We start from the raw sequence: 18108 nt of genomic DNA, 5'->3' as shown, positions 1-18108 counted from the left end.
ATACTTCAACACAGATCTGCAATACTCATTAGATTTACCTCCCCAACTACATACACTCAGCCTTTTAAGAAAATTATTTATTACTTCTGAAAAGTCTTTGTTTTAAAACATGTAACTTTGAATTATTTTTTTTTTAACGAAGGTGAATACAAAATAGAGAAGGGAAAATACAGTGAGAAACTGCTGGCAAAACTTCACAGATCCAGAAATTGCTTATTTAATCCTTTCCAGTTCTCGTCGGCAGACTTATCATTTAGGTAACAAAATCTTGAATTTTGTGTGAGCATTTGGCTTCTGAAATGTATTTTGACAATGAATTGCACAGGCTAATTCTCATTATGAATTATGGCCTACAAACAAACATATTCTGCAGTCTTGAATAGTCATTAAAGCAAACTGAAGAAGATAAAACAATTGTCTCAAAGTTTATTTAAATTTTGCTTTCTGTGGTTTGCCAGAAGTGCTATAGGCTGGAAAGAAAATCATCTAGATATATGTTTGATACTTCGCCAAAATTTTCATATACTGTTTCCCTCGGTCCTCTTCCAAAAAATTCCATGTATATTAGATATCATACAGATGAACTACAAGAGCTGTTCTGTCTTTTCCAAGTCTGTGTTTGAACTGCCAATAGTGTAATCTGTCCTGTTCTTTCCTTTCTTCCACTAATGCACGAGGAACATTCAAGGCATGTCTGGATACAGACCTAACAAGGTACTGAAAACAAGGGTCAGGCAGCTGTGCTTTAAGGATTTAAATGACCCTGAGTTTGTGTATTTTCTTTTACTAAGCTTTGTACTCTATAAACGGAAGAAAAAAAATCTCTGTCCAAGTAGGTGTTCATCATTATATAAGTAAGGTAATAAGAATTGTTAGAAAGTATAACTGAAAAAAAGATTAAAATAAAAGTGAAAAACATGCTATGCTATGTCTGTCACAAATTTGTCTGTCACTGCATACATCATACGTGACACACAGAGCTGAACACACGTTAAAGTTTCTATATTGTTAAAACATCAGTATTTCTTATTCTTGTATTTTTACTAGGTTGAAGAATTGTTTTCTGAAGCTGCATTAGCACACGCTCCTAGGGCTACAGCAGTACTATACAGAAAGATTTCTATTTGAACTACTGTCAAATATTTACTGGCAGGGATGATGAATTCTCCATGCAACTCATACGTCATCAGTGGCTCTGGAAGGCTTCTGCAAAACAAGGACAATGTAATAAATGCATTTACATTCCATCCTACCTGTATTTATTCTAAGCAGGAAATCTTTTTAAATATTCAGTACTATAGTCCTTGCACTGGAAAAAATACAGTTGTGGAGGCCCATGTTTTCAATGATTTCTTGTATGAATGATAAGTACACAAATCAGGAAAGGATGAAGAACATAAGTCTAAATATATGCATTCATATTCCGTGAGCTGAAGTGATGCCTCTCATCTATTGTAAGCACCTCTCCAAAGTACAAAATGGATGCCATTTCACGGAATTACATATTATGTAATTCAACTTTTGTTAGGGTTTTTAAAATACAAAGAATCATGAGGCAATGCTTTGTTGTAAGTAAATAGAAACAGTTAAGCCTACTGAACAGCAACCATCCACAAATCATAACTAAAGCCTTTCAGATGGAAAAACTAAGATTGAATACTTGAGTCATCAATGTAAAATGCAATGAATAATGCAATTCAGAGTTCAAACATCGGAGTTAAAACCTTAATTCATTAAGTTGACTTCAATGATGCTTATGAAATATTGGAATAATCAGGCAGGAAATACTATAGGCAGGAAATACTATAGGCAGGAAATACTTCATCAAATGCATGCTTTTTTTAACTCTTCCTTACATTTCCTAAAACCTTTACTTTCAAAATATTTTTTTCAGCATTCTTTGATAGTGGTTTCCATATTAAATTCATAAAACTAAAAATAGTGTATTTGTGACGCTGTATGGGAACTGTTGAATCACGGCCTGAACCACAGATTGATCACCTGATGTGAGCACTGAGTCAGCCAGAGGTGCACAGGTGAAGGCAATGTACCTGTGTGATTGGAAGGGGTGGAGTCTGACTCCACCTCTCCTAGACCCTATTTAAGTCCTGACCAGCAATATGGAAAGGTTTCTTGTTGGAAATTCCTTCCTTGTGGGGTTTCCTTTTCTGAGTTTTGGTCTCCTGAGGCAAGTGAGCATTTTTCTTATTATTGATTGTCTTTTTAACATCTGGATAATCCTTCTAAAATGTACCATCTCTTTTGACTAACTACACCATTTGGTATTATTCATTTGTGTCTTACCCTAAGACATCATTGTGTCTTAGATGTGTACAAGAAATACAATAAAATTCTTAGGCAATTTAGTAAAACATCTTGATCAAGAATCAGCCAAGCTGTTTGATCAGAGAACAAGTAAAATTCTTACTTTTAACACTCAAAATATTGTTAACATTTCATCTAGAACACCAGGAGCAAGGTTGAGGAATAAGAAGAGGAAAATTAAAAATTTCGTAACCCTTCTTCTCATTCTTTTACATTAAAACACAGAAAGGCAGAAAGCATTTGCAATGATCTCATCTTTCAGCAAGTTTACTGAAAATTCAGATCTCTGAACCACCACTGAAATTCTAAGACACGTACTATATCATTGTTTCATATTTATGTAAATATGAGTTTTGCTAATTTTTCTGTTTGCCACAAGACGAATAGTAAACATGATGTTTGCAGAAAATGGCACCTCTGTTCTTGAAAGAAAATAATAACATAAGCTGTATCACTTGCTTTTCTTAACACATGGCATATGAGAATTTAAATAAAAAATTGACAGTATGGAAAGAAGTAAATGAGAGAGAGGGTCTCACCGCAGGTATTGCTTCATAGCACTAGTAATTGTTTTCACCTCCCAGTCTACGGAGTTTTCCAGGTCAACTTCATTGCAGGTTTTTGCATCTGGAATACATTCAGAAATTGAAGAGGGGTGTGAATAAATTCATTTTAAATCAATATGTCCTATAAGAATAGGAACACATTAAATTTGATTGTGTATTTGCTCAAGTAGTTTTTATTATTATTATCAATACAATGTGACTATGTCCAAATCTCCTTATAAATTTAATTTTTGTATTCTGTTTTAAAAATCATTTTGCTGCTTCTTTGTTATTTAATGAAGGATTAAACTTCTCTTTCACGTGGAAAGAGAAGCAATAGCAATTGCTGTAGTCACAGATTTAATAAAACAGGGATACACACACGCACAGAAAGATGTGCATAAGCAGTTTACAGAAAGATAAACTAAGGATAACTTATCTTGTCATTATTTAAATAACTATACAATGAGAATTTTTTAAAAGCAAAACTATGTAAAGCATTAGAAATAGTTGTTTTGGACTGATGATAAAAACAGCCAACTGCAATATTATCATCTTTACTGCATAAAAATAGCTGAGATGTTTCAAAAGTACAAAAAGGCAATAAGTTTCCTCTACAAGATGGCTTGAATGTTTCCCTTGCTTGATCAGTTTCAAGCATTGTCAATTTGTTCATTTCTCCCATCTTTTATACGTCTAGTTGGTAGAGTCTAATAACAAGACTGATGAAACTGAACTGATGTATGTCTGAATAATCACAGAAACATGGGGGTTGAAAGGGACCTCTGGAGGTCCTTAGTACTACCTCCCTGATAAAGCAGGTTCTCTAGAGCAGGTTACACAGGAGAGCATCCACATGAGTTCTGAGCATCATTAGAGAAACAAACTCTCTGGGCAGCCTGTTCCAGTGCTCTCAAACTCTCATAGCAGGTTTTCCTCATGCTCATATGGAACTTTCTGTGTTCCAGTTTGTGCCCATTTCCCCTTGTTATGTTGCTGGTCAACACTGAGAAGAGCCTGGCCCTTCACTCCCACCCTTTAGACATTTATAAGCATTTATGATTTCCCCTCAGTCTTCTCTTCTCTTGGGGCAATGTTCCCAGGTCTCTAGGCTTTTTCTTCATGCAGGAAATAGTGCAGGATCCTAATCTTTGTGGCTCTCAACTGGCTTCTTCTCCCTTGTCTTTCTTTAACTGGGAAGTCCACAACTGGAATCCATCAGCTGGTTATTTGATGAGGTATTGTTATATGTTTTGCAGTGCTTTGCAATTAAAAGCAAAAAAGGTGAAGTCTCATATCAGGAAGTAATAGTTATTAGATAATCAAGACCACAGGTATGTGGCCAAATTAGACCAGTAGATTTTGCAACTTCAAGTGCTCAAGCTTTATTATTATTACTTGGTCCTGTCAGTTGCTACGCTAAACTACAGCAAGAGCTAATGACATAGATTGTGTGTTGAACTGTTCATATGACTCAGAATTCATTTTTTAACTTTGCCTGCCAGACAAATGGCAGACACGTTTACAAAAAAAAAAAATCACATTAGTAGCCCTGATTAGAGGGGTAGTCCTTTTACTGAACTAAATAATTCTGTTCTAAAATCTGTGCCAACCAATTATTCCAGTAACTGAATATTCTCCCTCATTATATCAATTATTTAAATCCCATATAAAATACAAGTCAGATTACATTTCCAACCAAAACTGTTACTAGTCAGTCAGCCACCACCCAAAATCCTCAAGACTGTTTTAAGAATATATTTATTTGTTCTCTTTTTCACATGCTAACTTCTCCTGCTTTCTGATTCTGTTTTTGGTGAAGAAAACCTTTCTACCAAACTCATTAAATAAAAACTGCCATAACATCAGGAGCTAGAGAAATAGATGGGTTTTTATTATTAAACCACTATGTAATATCCTATCCCGTGTTTTAAAATAACTGCTTCATGATCATCAGCTCTCCCTTATTGTCAAAGAAAATATTCAGTTACATAAAACTTGTGTGTTTTTTTCATCCTCAGTTTCATCACCACCAAGTGCCTCAATTCTAAAACAAACATACTAGAGAAATAAAAGGTATTGCTGAAATAACTTCATTATCTCTTGGACAATAAAATCTAATTTGTCTGTTCTACCAACTTAAAACAAACTGTAGTTTGACTGCAGAAGCTCATCAAAGCTCATTAAAGACTTTGTTTTGTTACTTCTTCTCTGACGTGGAATTCATGTGTCAATGCTCCATGGACTGTAGCAGTGACAACAGGTCTTGTAACTGGTAGTTATGCAACCCAGGAAACTGCCACCTTCAGCCTCATAGTGGTTCAATAGGTCCTGACAAACGTGCAGGAAGTGTTCTTTCTGTTCTTGTGTGAGCAATAGTGAGACCTGCTTAAAGCACTTTACAATATTCCAACATTACCACAATTGTTTCCAATGCATTGAAACTATTATTCAGCTCTGTACACAGTTCTATGGTCTTAATCTGCTAATGAGCCAGTCAAGATGCTCGAGTCATTTCATGGCCTGACAGCTGTACATGGCCTGTCTTTCATGCCACTGTCACCACTGCTGAAACACTACCCACTGTGTCACTGTGCTCACATCCGCTGTTTGCTCTCTATAAACATTCGGTAAGTGTGGATGAAAGTCAGTGGGTGCCACTTTTTCTGCATGGAGGAACTCAACGACACGCTAAAGACAATTCCATCCCAGCTGAAACTAAGACAGCTTCATACACATTTCTGCGTCAGACATCATTTTGACAGCCTGCCCTTCTGCTGCCACCTATCACACAGCAACAAAATATAACAGAATACTGGCAGGAGGGTTCAGCCTCTACTTCTGTACCACCAATATCTACCTCTGACATTGTGAGTCAACATAATGAAATAGGAGGCAGTACTTCTAGAGCATCCTTTGCAGAATAACACAGCACGATGTTGGTTACATGCAACTTTAAGGACAAAGTTTACTATAAAATTTAGCCTCTGTGGGGGCTTTTTATTGTTTTTGTTTGTTTTTAAAGAAGAATTGTAATTTTTATTGCCTAACCTCATTAAGCTTCAATTTACAGATGACTTTGTTTCAGTGAACTACTACACTGAAAATGAAAATCCGTGTGTATGGGAGCTGCTGAATCATGGTCTGAGCCACTGATGGATCACCTGAGGTGAGCACTGAGTCAGCCACAGGTGCACAGGTGAAGGCAATTTGCCTTTTATGACCAGAAGGGGTGGAGTCTGACTCCACCTCTCCTAGATCCCATTTAAGGGCTGCCCAGAAGTGTGGAAGGCTTTTTTTCTGAAGATTGCTCCTTTGAAGTTTCCTATTGTGAGCTTAGGACATGGGTGAGTGTTTTCTTTCATTTTGAGTGTATCTTTCCATTACAATAATCTTTCTAACTATACTATGTGCAAAATATCCTGGCTAGATTGCTATTTGGCATCATTCATTCTGTTAACCATACACTGTAGATTCACAGAATTGGATGAGCAGGCCTCTAAATGTACTGGTTGACTTCATATTCACTTGACTTTCAATGTATTTTACTGAATTTTATAGAAATTATTGAGAGAAAGAGACAGAACTTGTATGCTATTAATGCCCTTGGTTACCATTAGGAAGACTTTTCACACTTCAGGTCTTTCAGACTGTGAAACTCATGGTCAATGACAGGTATCTTAAAATACTTTTGAAATATTATCAAATATTTTAAAATATAGAAAGTTAACATGAGGTTTTTATGATTCTGAACAGAGCTTTCATACAAAAGGGTGTCTAAGAGTATACCCGGAGACAAAGGATTAAAGATTAATCACTCATTTTAAATTCTCTGTACTACTGTATATCAAAAAGAAACCCTCTTTATTCTTCTCTGAGGACAGACAGATAAAGAGCACAGATAGGATCGCTTTCAACAAATCAGAGAAAGAGCACCTGCTTGTACCCTAACTTTTCTCTGTTCAGTATTTTGTCTTGTCTTGATACCACTGTATTCTTCCCACTTCAAATAACTATAGGAAACTTGGGAATGAGAAAAAATGTTTCTAATTTAAAAAAATAACTAAAAACAGATGCTGGAATCCCCACTAAACTCTTCCAGCTGCTACTGAAACACTGGCAACCAAGACTATTTAATTTGGATACAACTAATGGCAGGGAGGAAAAATTGTCTGCCAAACCTGCACACCCAAAGAAAGCCAGTTAACTGCAAAAGTGAAAAACATGTCATGATATTAAATGCATCTTTACTGGGATTCTTTGAATGACAGCTAGTCCCTTTTTCTATAGTCAATGGATAAAAATGGTTACTGATTATTGAGATTAACTCCAACACACATTAACAACTGTGAGCATCTATTATATATCAGTCAGTATTAATCTCGGTTTATGTTGGTTTTTTTTAGGCAATGTTATGTTTCAATATTCAAAAGATTTGGGCAGGTTTATGAGTACAAATGGAAAAACTCTGGAGTGCTGTTAATATTGATTAAAGATACGAGAAATTAATATTTAGCAAGGTCATTATGACAGATTGATATGATATACAGGCCCTCAAGCCTGGTGTCTTATCATTTCTGAAGAGACAGCCTGTTTGAGGGGGGAAAAAAAAGGAAAAGAAGTCTTACAGGTGGCACTGAACTGACAGCAGCATATAATATAAAAGCGCTTTGTCATTCACATAATGTCTGGGGTAATGAAATGAATTCACTTTCTGGCTTCCTCCAGTTTGCAGTGCCAAAGAACACTGTGTTATCAGCACAGATGGAGCATGCATGGTTCTGGAGAAGAGCCTGGTGCAAACTGCAAACAAGCTTCTTTGCATACCAATGAATTCCTGAGAATCAGACCTTTGCTGTCAAGTGACAGGTTTGGAAGCTCTATAAAAATGAACTAATCCCAGTGGTCTTGTCTGACTGCATGTACTGTCAGTGCTCAGGACAGGAAATTGGGAAACACAGCTCATCTTGCAGTCATGGCTAGTACTTTGTAGAGTGATACAAGGAAGATGAGGGACTTCAGCCAGGTGCCAATGCTGTTCCTCCCCCCCCACCCCCTCCCCCAGGGATAATAGAGCAGCAAAAGAACTGCAGTCACTGGGACTAACGATGCATCAACATTTCCAGGAGAAAAAAGTTTTGTGAATCATTATATGAACCAGGAACATGAAAAGCTAAACATAGCAAGGTAGACATAATACAGTCTAAGATGTTAGCCACAAATAAGAGTTATACTGCTAAACTTTATTAAAACAAATCCTTTCTCCATCTGCCTTCCACCTTGGCACAGACGCAGTTATTGTTAGTATTATACTGTATTCCTCCTCTTGAACCAAAGAACTCCTCATCAGTAGGATTAACCTATGAGTCTTATTTTGCACAATGATCAGCTAAAGACAGGCATGAGCAATGACCTGTACATCTTATACAAGGGAATAGGTTGAAAACTTTGAACAACCAAGTAATAAGCTTCAAACGTTCTCAAACTTGGTAGTTTCAATTATCAGACCAGACCCTGAAACCCAGGCTGTTTTGAATCCATTTTACAGAGCCACAGACAGGTAGGGTTGGAAAGGACCTTTTGAGATGATCTGCTCCAAGCCCTGCACAAGCAGGGATACTTAGAGCAGGCTGATACTATACTATACAGATACTAGGCTCACATTCAGGAGACTTCTGAAGATCTCCAAGGAGTTTTCACATCTTCTGGGAAACCTGTGTCACTGCTCAGTTGCCTCCACAGTGCAGAAATGCATCCTGATTTGCATTAGCCTTGCAAAAAGGCCATGATTTACTCCTATATATTCCTTAGTAGTTCCCTTAGTATATTCCTACCAACTAGTCTTGCACTGCATGCTCAACCAGTGGTGACCTTATGGTGCTATAGGGATACTTCTCATAGAGTAAAGCAAACTAGAGTTGGCTCAGGCAAAGAATAATTACAGGAAGATGCTTTCAATTTTAATCACGAACAGTGAATCAAACATGAAATAGAATATGGAAAATGATCATAAAAGAGAAGCATACCCATCAACAAACTCAGAAGTCTCTGGACCTTTGAACTCACCCCCACAACTCTGTACAATCCTTGGTCATTTATACCTATTATGCAAAAGAAGAAGAAAAAAAAAAGGCAGAAGATCAGACATAGCAATAACAGTCAAATATGGCATTTTAATTTTTCCCAAAGTTAATTTTTTTTCTGGGGATGAATACAGTAGCTGTAAAAAGCAGTATATCTTCAGTTCCTTGCTATCATTCCATATAAACTGAGGATCACCTCCTTTCATTTCTTTATTTTTCTTTTAATGCATTCACTTCTCTATTATATTTTGTCACCTACTCTTCCTTTTCTTCATCATGCTTGGTTTTATCCCAGAGAAATAAAAAATTTAATATAAATTAAAGATTTAGCGAGGATTAGATTAGGAAGAGAAGGAAAATGGCACAATATCGCACGTCTTCCTCTATATTATATATTTTCAACACCCTTATACTGGAAGGTAAAACATTATAATCCTGAAGCTTACAAGATGTTTATGAGGCCACTTAACGAGCAGCAGCATACAAATACCATTGTGCTGTACTTCTATATTCACGTTGGCCTAGAGGAGTAGAAATACCACAAAATACCTGTATTTCTACTTCAAGGAAATCTTTTTGAATAACATATTACATGGCACTTTTATTCAAAATATATTTCAACAAAGGTAGACTACTGAGAATTCCCAATTTTAGCACTAAACTGCTTCAACCCAGAGAAGGAAAATTAAAACCAGTCAATGGGGAAAAAAATTCTTCCTGAATAAGTAGTAGATGAAGCAAAAATCACTAGTTCTTTAATAAGCTACTGCCAGATACAACATAATACAAAGCAAAAGTATGATGTCAAGAAATTCACATTTTCTGTTTCTTTCTCCTGTCTAGTCTTGCTACATCTTTTCCCTCTTCTATCTTTCCCTCCTCTTCCTCCCACAGCCATCAAACTCCTCAACCAACCCAGATCTCTGATATCTTGATGAACTCTAGTATTTAGTACCCAATTTAGTACTGCACAAATCTCTGTCCAAGATGACAGAGGGAACCTGATGTGCTGTGGCAGTAGCTGCTACTTTTTTCAGTCGTTCCACCTGGGTAAATCAGCCTTTTAATTTCTCTAGGATGCCAGCACTGCTTTAATAATGATGAGCCTTCAGCTAGATCTCTCAGGCTCATATTGACACAGGAAGTCAGATCTCCATCATTTCATCTGTAGTCATCAAAACCACAGCTCTAGAGTATGCTCTTAGTTTTAACTGAGTGCTAAGGAAGGACCACAAAAAAAAAAAAAAACAGTGATGGCCATAGTATACTCTTCTCAGAATATGAAGTTTTCAACTCAGACAACTTTTCTATCAATCTCCAGAATAACTCTGTGGTGACATGCTATGCAAGTCTTGTAGACTTCCAGCACTAATGGAAAACAAACAGAGACTTTGGTCCATTTCAAGCAAGGATGCGCTAGTTACCTGTTCTGAGAGCAACAAGTATGTCCAGGGAAGTTTTGGTATAAAAGTAATAGTAAACCTTTTAATTCTTCGAAAAAGTGCACCACGTTTGTGTTTGTTTGTTTTTTAATATTATGCCCACCACTACTTTCTGTGAAACAAGTCTTCTGCATTGCATGAAAGAAATTAAGGAGCTGAGGATATTGTCATAGTCAAATACACCTCTGCTTTAACTTATCTCAGAAATTGTTTCATTATTTCCAGTGTTACTAACTTCAGAAATCACAAGAACCAAACTGTGCAGATCTCAGACATTCACAACATACATTTAATGGCTTAAAAGTAATTAAGACCAAACCACGGAAACTACTGCTTAGTATTGAAACAGATGTGACATGCACAAGACTCTGACATTATGGCACATTGAAACTTAAATATTCCTCCAGCAGCAGTCATGAATCTATCATAGCTGATCAGTTTCAAATTCATCAACTTGAAAAAGCACAGCTAATTGCTAATTGACAGAAAGTGCAAAGATAAATTAATACTTATGTAGTTATATATGTTATATATATAACAGTTTTAAATGATACCTTTAAACATACCATTAAATGTTTTATTTAAAATCCTAACAAAAAAATGTACGATGGAAACGGTACAATTTCTTATTTTATCTGTACATTTCTGATTTTCAGAAAACCAAAGACTGATACACTTGGCATTTACAGGACACAACTGACAAGGTGACTCATTTCAAGGAACAGCTTACCACCACCTAAAATGATGCTCTGTCTGCTGGCTCAACTTGTCACTATTAGCAGCTCTGAAAGGTAAGGCCCCGCAGGGCAATTTTCCTCATATTTATCCATTCTAAAGATACCTGGTTCTCCGATACCAAAATTCAGTATAGGTTCATGATGTGTGAAACGTGCTTAGAAAATTAAGGTATTTTAAGTCAAAAAGTACTTAAACTACTGTAAGGAAAATATGTCTGCAGGCAAGTTTACTGGATGGCTGCCATTCTATGTGTGCCTGACACAGGCTATTAACAGAGGTGCAGATTTAACTGTTTATATCAGATTCTACAGCACAGGAACAGTCATACAAGAGACACTCTGAACTCAAGGTAATACCAGATTTCTTTATTTACCTATAAAAGGTTTTTTACTTCCTCCTCACCATCTTCTTTCTTTATCATGAAGAGAAAAGAAAGATAGCTCAATGCTGCCATCTGTCTCCACAGTTCAGATTGGCAGCTCCTGTAGGGCTAAAAGCAGGGCAAATGCTACTACTCTCACCTACCACTACACACTCATAAAATGTACAACCAACTACTTGCACACAAAAACATGCACAGAGACTGTAATAGTGGTGCAAATAGCTCTTTTGTGCTTCTTTAAACTTTTACTGCTGTCCTGTTATTCTAAATTCATAATTATAAACAAAATGGAATAATAAAAACAGAATCCCTAAATGTTCTCTCAGGCACAAAACATGCATTCACATCCATCCAGAACTGTGTTATGTATGTGACAGGCAAGTTGAGCATAACACTGCCTTGATAGCTTAGAATCTTCTATTAGGTAAAGCACAGCGACCACTGTTATACAGCAATGCGAAAGAACTCTCAATCAGAGCAAATATACATTTTAACCAAGACACTGTATCTGATTTTTCTCTTCATTCAAAGCAAATCATTTTGTTCTTGGCTTTATAAAAGTGAATGCAACTGAGCAATATTAACCAGCCATTGACAAGTTTATGTTCAAGATCACTGTTACGCTCTTCTCTCTCTGAATACCAGACTTTCTGCTATGACATGACAAGACTATTCTCAGTTTCCTCCCACACTAGACTGTCCTCTCTTTCCACCCACACCAACCTCACACCCATTATGATTAAGAGATAAATACATGGCACACAAGTACATTCTCTGAAAAGGCGTCTGTCCTGCCTTCTTCTGTCGAACATAACTTGCCTTTGATATGCTATCAATAAAGTAAAATAGTCAAGTAAAAATTGTTTTAAAAACAGAGGTATAAAATGTGCAGATCTGAAAGACAGATTTTCTTTATCACTGTACCACTCTTCAGCTGAACCCTTTTGAGGCAAATGACGAGTGTTTTCCTGACCCTCTTTGTGTTTAGCTCAGCAGCTGTCCAGAGAAGATCCAGCAGAAAACATAAACCAATCCTCTGGGAATGCTCCAGTTGGTTGCATACACAAGGGCTGCTTTGAAAGTAAACCCTCCTATTTTATTATGTTGGCCCATGATATCAGAGGCAGATGTTGGTGGTACAGCAGTAGATGTTGAACCTTCCCACCCATATTATGCTTTGCTGCCATGCAACAGGTCGTAGCAGTAGGGCAATCTGACAAAATGACTTCTGAAATGGAAGGGTATATGAAACAAAGGTGTGGAATTGAATTCCCCCACGAGGTAAGCAATGGCACGCACTGACATCCATTGACACTTGCTGAATATTCATGGAGACTGAACAGCAGATGTGAGCAAAATGAGGTGGTGTGTAGTGCATTTCAGCAGCAGCAAGAGTGACAGTGAGTCATCTCCAGTGGTGCAGATTTTTCCAAGTATGGCATGCAGGCTCCTCTTAAGCCATGTCAGAAATTTATAGCTATTGGTGGTGAATATGTTGAGAAATTATTCGATCAACTAGTGTTATCATGCTCTTGCATTTGTTGTACGTTTCATGGAAATAAATAGGAGGCATTACTTTCGGAGCAAGCTACATATGAAGTCAATGTTCTGTTTGCTGAGCGTTTGTTTGTTTGTTTTTAAATGTAGTTGATGTTTAGAATCTGTGAACTGAAAATCTTTGATACTCATTGAAAATTTGATACTCATTGATGGATGAATCAATTTCATTGAACCAAAGATACGTTGTCTGCCGAATCCTTCAAAGATTAACTTCCTTTGAAGTCAGCAATTGGAATACTAAAATTAGTTTATCTATTCCAACAACAAAGGAAAGTTACAGGAATTCTCTTCAAGACTTAAGATATTTTCTTAGTTGTTCTGCACCAGCATTGGCTTTCTCTGTTAACGAAGTGATATTATCCCCTTTGGAGCACTCCTCTAAAGGCTAGAACTGCACAGAAGGAAGCTCCTGCACTGGTCAGTGTAATCTGTACCATGTAGTCTTTCACAGAGATTTGCAAGGAAACTACATCACATGGTCTAAAAGCAGACCAACCTCTCCACTCCCTCCATAAACAGGGATATTTGGTTGTGTTTATCATTACCTCGTGTTTCAACAGCACTGATGCACTTTCTGATGACTGTGAACCCTATCTTATCCAACTGTGCACCTAAAAGAAAAAGAATTTGGAAATTTTTAAAATGCCATAATAACTATGTCTTTCACTGAAAAAAAAAAAAATAAGTCTTAACAACTAGTACTTCTAATGCAAAAAACTTCGTAAAGATTTTGGAACAGAAGTAATACTTTTTTTTTTAATAGAAAAATAGCCCTTTTCTCTCTCACAACACCACCCAGCCCAAGTAAAAGCATGTTCTGGAGGTAGTGGCTACACTATATCTATACAAAACAGCAGTCTTTGAAGGAAGAGATCTCTAATTAAGTACATCTGTTGGCAGATGTAAAATGGAATTTAACAATACTTACTGCAACACTGACAAAATCTGAGAGTTAACCAAATGGGACAAGGAAGCACTTAACGATGAAAAAACATAATCAACAGCATGGTTTTTACTGAGGCCTTTCCAAAGCCAAAGGAATTCCCACACTAAAGACACAAGAAACATGTATATCATTTCACAGCAGTTAAGGATCTGACTGCATAGAAGCAGCTGCATTAACAGAACAACAGCTGAGATCCAGCATTACTTTGTTGTTCCTATCTTACTCTTTTTATTCACATAAAAACTTCACTTAAAAGCTTATATTGCAGAACTGCCCTTCCTGCAAACGTCTGGCCTTCTTGCTTCTGGAGACCTGGTTTTGCACTACTATAATAAAAATCTGGAAAACTGCTAGTAATAAACACCAGGATCCAGCTTTATCCAACAATAATAATTAAACAAAAGCATAAATTCTCTGATAATGCAAGAAGGATATTTGTTTTCACTTAAATATTTTGCTAACTGATGAAAGCTAACATTATTTAAAGAAAGCTATCTCTTCTACTTCCACGTTACATAGTTTACATTTTAAATACGTGTTCAGTACTTTTGAAGCTAACCTTTATTTTCAGCTCCAATTGCTTTTAAAGTCCTATTTATGCGTTCAAACAGATGTGTATACACAATCTGGATAAAGAAAATGTGATACACTCACAGAGTAACCTCTCTTTGAGACACTCAGACCATGAACATAAATTGGCACAGGCTGTTTGTGTAGCTTATGCCCAATGCTCCAATTGCTACATATGTACTAAACCGCCACCGCGTAGAACTCGTTAACGACAAAATCTAAAAAGTATACTCAGAACTTGAGATTAAAAATGCAATATTTAATTCAGTTAGAACAGCAGAAAAATTTAACCTTTGCACACACTTCTCAGAAATATGTTGATAACAAAAATGACTATTGTAGTAATTGCCATACTTACTTCCCTCTTGTTTTGCATTTGCTTTATTCAAATTGATGAACAGCTAACGAAGAAAGAGTAGAAAGGCAAATTAGAGCATTTTACGACACCAGTAAGAAAACACTCACTATCTTAATGCCCAGTAGGCTCAAATACAGCTGTTTATAAATAAGAAATATCACTAATCTGCAGGACAAAAGCCAACGATCTCCTCAGAAAGTAGAGACCTGGAGTTTTTAAAGTACTGACATTTCCAAAAATTCTCAGCGTGATGAAAAATGTGATTCCTTGGTGAGCAGAACAAGTGTAGTTGTAGTTACTAAAATGAGTAGTGATTTGAATGCTCTGCAGATTAATGTCTTACAGTTCAATGAAATCACTTGATGATTCCTGGGAGTTATCTCCCAGCACTGTTAAAATCCCCAGTAGCTAATTAATGTGACAGAGATGCGCCTGTGTCACTGACTGGGGAAACATCATTATTTTTGGCCTACAAAACCAGTATAACAGAACTGTTTTCATGACAGATTTTTTTTTAATAATACCAAGAATACCACATAACTAAGTTGTGCAAGTCCTGCCACTGGAATACAGTATGTCAGTGAACATGCTTATATTAGACATTTTCTACAATACCAGTATCACCATTGTGACGGGAAATAACTCATAATAATAGTGTTGTTATAAAGAAAAATACACTTCATATCAGCATTAGTGAACATTGACACTGAGCTTTCCCAACTAACTCAACTCCCCTTCTATTTCACTTTTATTCTTTCTTCACTGAATTTATCATTTTGTGAATGACATAAATCCAGTTTATTAAAGTACAAATGTGGTTAGAACGGGAGGAGGGATTTCTCCACTACAGTACCAATGAACATAAAAAAAAGTGTCACTTACAGCTTCTTTCCCATCCAAGGCTTCCATCCACAACTTCCTGTCCTCCTCAGAAAAAGCCTGCATAGTCACAGGGACTCCAGGCCTGCAACCAGAGAGAGTAATTGAACTCATTAGCAACTAAAATATGGTCTTGACAAACTCCACTTCTAAATACAGCAAAAATCCTATTGTCTTAAAGTTTTGCTTAATTGTTGAACACTGCTTCTCTTTGAAATAAAGAGAACAGAAATTATGCTCGTAGTGGGAAGGAAGATGGAACAGAAAAAGGGAAGCATATGTAATCTCTAAACTGTTTATTTTGATATCATGTTGATCCCAACTCTTGCTGAGAGTTACTGAACTTTCTTAAGTCTAAACAGAGTTGGTCCCGTGTTGGTGTGCTACATATTACACATCAACTTTAAAGCAGTTATATAAATGATCATAGTTATCTTGTAAGTATTTTATAAAAATAATGAAGTATTAATGTAGTGTGTCATTACAGAACTCCACTATTATAACATTTCTAACGAGCAAAGATGGACAATCATGGAATAAAGGGCTTACTGAACAGAGATTAACATAAATCCACGTATTTATATATGAGGAAAATAAAAGGATTAATTATGTAGTTCAGCAAAGCATGGAAAATAAGGATTCAAAATAGAATACGTTGTTCGGATAAATATTTTTTCTGTCAACTAAGAAACTGCTTTATTCATCCCACAAATATTTTTGGCAGATAAGTTAACCTCAGTATAGGTAGTCAGACACACAGAAATAAATAATTAATAATCTCTCCAGTTTCTCTCTCTTTTTCATATTTCATCTACTTTCAAGTAGTAAAATAACTGCAGGGAAAAATGTTTTCTAAAAACTATAGCACTGTGAAAAGCAGCAATACTTTTCAACTTGCACTTCAAAACTGTAACAGTTTATACACTTCATGTTTGTACACTAAAGGCATTTCTGTTTTGATATTACCTTGGCAAAAAAAAAAAATATATATATATCAAAATCATGTCAAAGTTACATTTGTGCAAGGCATAGTCTTCAGTAAAATTTTAACTGTCAAGCTATCGAACTTTGTCACTGTATGGGATCTATTGAATCACAGCCTGAACCACTGATTGATCACCTGATGTGAGCACAGATTCAGCTGAGGGAGCACAGGTAAAGGCAATTCACCTGTGTGATTGGAAAGAGTGGAGTCTGACTCTCCTTCTCCTAGACCCCATTTAAGTGCTGACCACCAGTGAGGTAAGATGTCATTCTGGAGTTGGCTCCTTTGGAGTTTCCTGCCACAAGCCTAGAATGCAGGTGAGCCTTTTCCTTTATTTTGTTTGTCTTTTTTCCATCACAATAATCTTTTTAACTATAGCATCTGTAAAATATCTGTTATCACAATATTTTGTATTATTCATTTTGTTAACCATGTGATCATCTTGAGGCCATAGTCAAAATCAGTATATGCTACACAGAATACTATTTACTATTTAATCAAACTAAAGATGAAATTGGCCAAGCCTTCTCTTTTTCTTTTCCTGTATTGGTGTTATGCTCCATATCCATAGAAAAGCTTTTCCTTACATCAGGAGACCTTTGTTGTCTCTTTTATAAGTTCCAAAGTTTTCTACATTTGCTTATTTAGAGGGGGAAAAAAAGAGTTTGGCTTTCTTTTAGAAAGAAATATCTGTCAATGTGCTGCTAGTCGGTCCAAACAGACCATATTCAAGTCACTTACAAGGCTGAACGTTTGCTACAGTGCAGTCTTCCCTAAAGTTCTTTAGTCTTCCCTCCTTCCAAAGCATAGGAATAAAGCATATCCCATGGCCAGACACCAGTTTGTTCATTATTTTATAAGTTGGACAAGTTGAGGGATGACTGTGTCCTGAACTGGTACCAAAGGAAATGAGTTAATGGCCTGCAGCATGAAACGAATCTCTATGGGAACATCTCAGTACTACTCACATATATTATTAAAAGAAAAATGTGTGATATCAAGGTCACAGTGGACCAGTTGTGTCTATTATATCTAGACAGAAAGACAGATCGTATTTTTCCCACTTTTATGAGAAGAGAATGAAAAATTGTTCCGCAGGGTCAAGCGAACCCTGCTATCCATCCATTTCTGTTTAACTCCAGATAAGAGAACTCAAGACACACTGAGGGGGTCAACTGACATTTTTCATGGTATTTCTTCAGTTGGGAGTCTGGATTTCATACTGATCAATACTCTGATCTGAGAAGAGATGTTTTCAGGAGCTTAAAAGTTTACTCTAATTCCTATCGCCGGGG

General features: G+C 36.4%; 1 protein-coding gene across 2 annotated transcripts in view; it reads right to left on the bottom strand.

The window, feature by feature from the left end:
• The window catches only part of ARHGAP10 (Rho GTPase activating protein 10), a 123365-nt gene that overhangs the window by 50997 nt on the left and 54260 nt on the right, over positions 1-18108 (bottom strand). For both annotated transcript variants that reach the window (XM_065736379.1, XM_065736380.1), the window contains 6 exons: positions 15832-15913; positions 14950-14992; positions 13621-13686; positions 8897-8971; positions 2865-2952; positions 1148-1206 (listed from right to left, as the gene is read on the bottom strand). In XM_065736379.1, coding sequence (XP_065592451.1) covers positions 1148-1206; positions 2865-2952; positions 8897-8971; positions 13621-13686; positions 14950-14992; positions 15832-15913 — 413 coding nt within the window. The remainder of the gene's footprint in view (positions 1-1147; positions 1207-2864; positions 2953-8896; positions 8972-13620; positions 13687-14949; positions 14993-15831; positions 15914-18108) is intronic.

This window comes from Cyrtonyx montezumae, unplaced genomic scaffold (genome assembly GCF_038088225.1).
Source record: "Cyrtonyx montezumae isolate F1298 unplaced genomic scaffold, pur_monq_1.0 scaffold_2, whole genome shotgun sequence".
Classification (NCBI taxonomy): Eukaryota; Metazoa; Chordata; class Aves; order Galliformes; family Odontophoridae; genus Cyrtonyx; species Cyrtonyx montezumae.
Note: the sequence above shows the minus strand (reverse complement) of the source record. Positions and strands in the feature narration are given on the sequence as shown.